The sequence below is a fragment of the Oryx dammah genome, unplaced genomic scaffold (genome assembly GCF_014754425.2).
Source record: "Oryx dammah isolate SB20612 unplaced genomic scaffold, SCBI_Odam_1.1 HiC_scaffold_4, whole genome shotgun sequence".
Taxonomy (NCBI): Eukaryota; Metazoa; Chordata; class Mammalia; order Artiodactyla; family Bovidae; genus Oryx; species Oryx dammah.
Window position 1 is genome coordinate 26,797,534 of NW_024070188.1, and position 6,000 is coordinate 26,803,533.

Genomic DNA, 6,000 nt, shown 5'->3' on the forward strand with positions numbered 1-6,000 from the left:
ACCTTGTCTCTCTCAATTACCTCCTTCTATGCCCAGCACAGAGGGTGTCAAATACTGAGTAAACATTTGTAGAATGAATGAGAAGTAACATTAAGATGTGTAAACTCACTTATATCTTGGCGTGAATGAATTTCTCCATGCCCGTTCCTAAGAAATTATGGGAGGATCATCAGTGGTGCAGAAAGAGATAAGAGAGCCTTGAAGAGCAGAAGTAAAGCCTGAGGAAGTCTCTTCACTTAACATCTGGAAATACTGTCCTGCTATGGATCAGTCTAAAGGAGTCTGGTTCTTCAAAGGAAACTCCAGACTCTGGCTTGAATGCCATAAGAAATTACCTTGCTTTCCAATGAACATCTCCCTATACTTCAAAAATCTTTTTTTCTTTTTAAATTTTGGCTGCACCACTCGGCTTGCAGGATCTCGGTTCCCCAACCAGGGATTGAACTTGGAGCCACCGCAGTGAAAGCGCTGAATCCTAATCACCAGATCACCAGAGAACTCCCAAAAATGTATTTCAATGAGACATTAACAACTGGCAATTGCTTACTGACAGCCAAGTGAGATCAAGAAACAGAGATTCTGATCTTTCAGACTTCTAACTCCAGAATTCCTATATAGTTATCAATTTCTAAAGCTTGAATTAATCAAACATAAAGAATGATGCATTACCAGAATGTTATCCAACCCACGTAATATGATCAGTCATTAAAAACCTAGCTTCTGGAGTCAGATAAACCTGAGGTTGAACCCTGGTGTCCACTGCTTACTTAATCTCCATAAGCCTGAGTTTCCACATCTGAAAAGAAAGATTAAATAAAGCCTATCTCATGCAGTCACACTAAGGTTTAAAATAGGAAAACATGGAACGTGCTTAGCACTGGGCCTGGCACATGGGAGGTTCTCAAGCACTGTTGATGGTTATGAACCATCGTTTGGAAACCTAGGTTCCCATTCCACCACCACCTCCCTGTGTACCCTTGAGCTTATAACTATGAAGAAGCTAATGAGCACGTGGAGACAGAATGAACTGACCTCTAATGGCGGAATTATCAATCATGAACAAGGTAATAGAAAATGGACCAAAACTTTGAAAAATTAAGTCTTAAATAATTCCAGATATGTTTTATGTTGTACCTGAAGCTAGCACACATTTGATCACAGATGACTCAGCATTAGAATATCAAAATAAAAAACCTGACGCGTCAAACTTCAAAGCAAGCATTCTCAAACCCTTCAGTACCTGTTGTTGATACAGACTTTATATGAAACACCTGTACATATGTGTGTGAGAGAGAGCGCATGAGCAGAGGGAGATGGAGATGGCTGGGGGAAGAAGGGAGGGATGAGGGAAGCAAGAGATATACTAAATGAGGGATGAGACAGAAAGGGAAGAAGAAAGGGAGACAGAAAGTAGGGGGAGAGAAAGAAAGAGAAAGGAGGGAGAGCTTGTAGAAGGGAGGGAAAAAAGGAGGGAAAGACAGAGGGGGCGGGGGGCCAGGAATCTAAACATTAGTTGGCTTAAAGGCTATCCAGTCTCCATTTTTTCACCAATGAGGTGACCTCAGACCTTAAAGTTTATCTGCTGTACATGTTTCACGCATCAACCAAGTACAAGTACAGGCCATTGTGCCATCTCGCTGGGGTGTTACACGGGGCCACTACAAGGGCACGGGCCCCTCTGCAGGAATTAGATAAACAGCACCCAGAGCACAGGCTGGTTCTCAGTCGGCAATGATCCTGAGCCGTGCACCTCTGTGCAAGGGCACAACCAACCTCGTATGGCAGTCAGGCAGACCAAGTCTTCACTATTTAGCATGCACACCTGCATACCTGTTTGTGTAGTACACACCCACACATACACAAACAAGACTGAAAAGCCATCAAGGCTGAGTAAATGAAAATATTCATCAAAAATGAAAATACAGTGTTTCAAAAAGTTGAAGAGAATGGGTCCCTGTGGCCTCCCTACCCTTCAGCTACCCAGAATCGGGCTATCGTTGTCACTGGGAATCTTTGGGACCGAAGAGAGAGAGGCTTTGAGATCACAAAACTCTTGATTCCTGATGAAGCTACAGTCTCTCCAGCAACTGCTTGCTCGCTCACTCGCTCTCTCTCCAAAAAAAGAGTTAGGAAGGAGAAAAAAATAAGACATTCCACAAACAACAATGGATCTACTCACCTGAGTTTGCAAAACTTGTGGTGGACAAATGAGTATTTTGGTGTTCTGACCGCAATAAAAGTGTAATCCCAGGCAAGAATTTACTAAATGCTGAAAGAACTAGTCTTAAAATGTGGACTCTGAATTCTGCTTCAGTGCCCTTTTCTCTCCCAGATGCTGGCTACTCATAGAGAAAATACACAAAGTTATTTTTGTTTACTACTGCATATGCATCTATCCTGCCAAGCAAGTACATGATATTATATTTTGAACACTTCTGTACCTAGCTCTGTGACCTGAAGAACACAACAGCTTTAAAAGCTATTTAAGGAACAGAAATTCCAGGTTAAATATGGTACCTGAGTCACACATGCAAAGAGACAATGTACAAGAATATGCATAGCAGCACTGTCTATGGTAATTTTGAAAGTAACCTAAATGTTTATTAAAGAATGCGTATAAAGTATAATATATTCATACAACGGAAAACTAGGCATTAAAATGTAAAGAATTTAAGCTACCAGCTCATACTAAGAAGTTATGGGGATAAACTGCAAACACAACACAAAATACAAGAAAAGCTGCAGAACAACAGTATAATACTCTTTAATATCAGTCTTTAAAACTCCCAACATTACCTCTCCTTTAGAATTTGTTATAACAGACTAGCATATTTTTTTTGCATGCACACTAAAGAGATAAGCAAAACACACTAAAAATAATTGAAAATTAAAGTTAAAAAAAAAATAGGACCATATGTCATTGTTGTTTAGTTGCTAAGTCATGTTCGACTCCTGTGGACTGCAGCCCACCAGGCTTCTCTGCCCATAGGATTTCCCAGGCAGGAATACTGGAGTGGGTTGCCATTTCCTTCTCCAGCGGATCCGCCCAACCCAGGGATGGAACCCGGGTCTCCTGCGCTGGCATGCGGGTTCTTTACCACTGAGCACCTGGGAAGCCCTCACAACCACAGAGAGTTGCCCAAATGGCAAGGAGGGAGCATGTTTTAGGAAGGAAAATCACTTGGCCCTTTAAATAAGATATGTTTCATCACCATTCTGGACTCATTAAAACACTTTATTTCAACAAGCTTCACTTTTCTCACCTCAAAGGGGTTGATAACGCCTACCTCACAGGATGACATGAAATAATGTATGTAAAAGAGTTCTACAGAAGGTCTTGGTTGGTCAGGTAATAATCATTTACAGGGAAAAAAATGTTGAGTCTGCACCTTTTTCATCTAATTTGGTATAAAATGACAAAGAACACAACAGGAAAGGGCAACCCCTCACCTTCCTCTTCCCAGTCCCTGATCTGGCTGCCTCCTATGCTTTCTATATTTAGCAGAGTGACACCCCCTTCCCCCACCCCCCCCCCCAAAAAAAAAAAAAAAACCAGCACGAAACCGTGTTTCCTTCAGGGCTCCTTTCGGAACTCCCGAGTCCTTGCAATACAGACCTTTCATCTCGCCAACTCCGCCTCCCCCCAACACACACAGTCCTCTGCAGCGCCGGGGGCAGAACAAAAACCCAACCGTCACGGTCAGGAAAGAGATTGTAAAAATAACGGAGCGGAGTAACTAACTGGCTTTGGAAGGGTCTGTTTGTTTTCAAAAATTAAGAGAAAGTCTACCAGAGACTCAGCCTCTATCCTGCAGAAAGGGGAAGCAGGAAGATCCAGGCAAATAAGTTTTGTGACTTGTATCCAAATACAGTCCCTACATCTGGATTCAACACAAAGAGAGGCGCACGGAGGCCCCGGGAGCCGCAGGGCTGCTTTTGCAATTGGACAGACCCACCTCTCACAACCTTCACACAGAGGGACCCTCAGGGGCACACCAGGCGGCGCAGAAGCTCGCTCCACACGCGGGATGCATCCCGCGCCCATCACCCGGCGTGGCCGCGGCGGGCGCTATGCCTCACCTGTCTTGAAGACCATCTTGTCATCGTCCTCGGACCCGAAGGTCTTCAGCATGGACAAGAAGAGTACCCCGCAGGCGTTCTGGATGCCGAACACCGACCCGTTGCACCACATGGCTGCTAGCATCACCAGCCAACCCCAGCCGCCCTCAGGGGGCTCAAGGGGCTCGGCGCCCACCGACCCACCCAGCTCTATTTCCACCTTCTCGGCCGCCGCCGCCTCCGGGCCGTCTAAGGGTCCCGCGCCAGGCAGGGGAGCGGCCTCCGGAGGCGCGGAGCCGAGCGGCTGCGCTTCGCTTGTCCCCCGCGCGGCGGCGGGCTCCTCCTGGGAGGGCACCATGGCCCGGGGCGGCCCCCTCGGGCGCCGGGGAGCGCGAGGGGTGCGAGTTCCCGGCGGGCTCGCGGAGGAGCCGCCGAGTTGGGCGGGCGGGCTAGCGAGGCCGAGAAGAAAGCGGTGGAGCCCACCGTAGGCGGCGGCGGCCGTCTTACACGCGAACCTCCGAGTTCACAGCCCCGCACCCGGACTCAGCAGGAGGCCGGACCGCCAGCTCTTAAAGACGCCCCCCGCCGCCCCACCTCCTGGGGGCGTGGTCGGCGGCGGGACCTGCCCCGGAATCTCCTGATGATTGGGCTTCGGGAGAACGCGGGGGGGCGGGGACCCACGGCGGGGGCCCACCCCCTCCCGCGGCGCGCGACCCAGGTGCCTGCGGGTGGCTATATCTGGGCGCGCGCCTGCCGCCGGGCCTCCTCCTCTCCAGCGGGGGTCACAGATGTGTAGGTCACCCCGCCAGAAAGTGTTAACGGAAGGGGCACGTCTGCTCCTAGGTGCAGGCTACATTGGGTCATCGGGTCCGCAGAATGGGACCTTCTTTAGTCAGTCCGCTGACAGCCTGACCAGCAAACATTGTCCCTTTGTTTTCTTTTTGTTGTTTTCTGGCGTTCACCTCTAATTACTAATTATAATACATAAGATATGTTATGCCAACTGCTGACTTAAAAAGGTAGTCAGAAAGATCAGAGGCCCTATTTAATTTCTCCTACATTCATATGTGATTTCCTATGAATACTTGGCATATTGAACAGGCTCATTTTGGAAGACACAGACTGTTATAGCGAAGTCTTCAAGTAACAAACATTTTTGACAGACAGCTAGAAAACATTACTTTTAAACTGCAGCACAGTTGTTTGCACTTCAGGCAAAAACTAGCACCTATATTCAACTTCTCTGTCTCCTTAAAGCGTGGAACAACCATGTATGTAAAAGAAATGAAGATTAACTAGTTGTATAATATTGGGCACAATTCTTAATTTCTCAAATTCTTAACTTCAAAGTCAAAATATGCTAATTACTTTATGACGGAGTCCATAAATGAGTGTGATTGATCACATTTCTGCCCGTACCGGTTCAAAAACTAGTAGGAAGAAGTCCTGGGATAGAATAGGAGTGTCATATAATAAGTGTTAAAATACATATACAACAAAGAGAAGTGGAATGGAGCCATTAAATTATCTTCAAAACATTAGAGAAAAGCTTCTATAGCAAACAGCCTTTGAGCTGAGCCCTGAATCACACTAGGAGCTTTCCTGGGCAAAGATAGAGGAAGGGTGTTCTAGGTAGAGAAGATAGCAGAAGCTCAGGGGAAGCAGGAAAGCTTGAGGAGCAGGGAAAAAAATCAAGCATAATATGTCTTAAGGATGGGATTAGAATGGTAAACTAAAGAATAGTCACACAAGTGCACAAAAATGAATGTACAAGGATGTTATTCCAGCACTATTGGAAATAAAAAGTGGAAGCAAAAACATGCATCTGTACTACATAACCACTAAAAGTTTTGAAATTCACCTCTGTTGACTTTGAAAGTTATAACATTTTATTGAGCAAAGAAAGCACATTCACACACACAAAAAAAGGTATGGGTTATA

At 46.0% G+C, this 6,000-nt stretch overlaps 1 protein-coding gene across 1 annotated transcript in view; it reads right to left on the minus strand.

The window, feature by feature from the left end:
- SLC16A10 (solute carrier family 16 member 10) overlaps positions 1 to 4,570 on the minus strand; it is a 106,984-nt gene extending 102,414 nt beyond the window's left edge. The window contains exon 1 of the mRNA XM_040238487.1: positions 4,081 to 4,570. Coding sequence (XP_040094421.1) covers positions 4,081 to 4,417 — 337 coding nt within the window. The 5' untranslated portion in view covers positions 4,418 to 4,570. The remainder of the gene's footprint in view (positions 1 to 4,080) is intronic.
- Between the last annotated feature and the right edge of the window lie 1,430 nt (positions 4,571 to 6,000).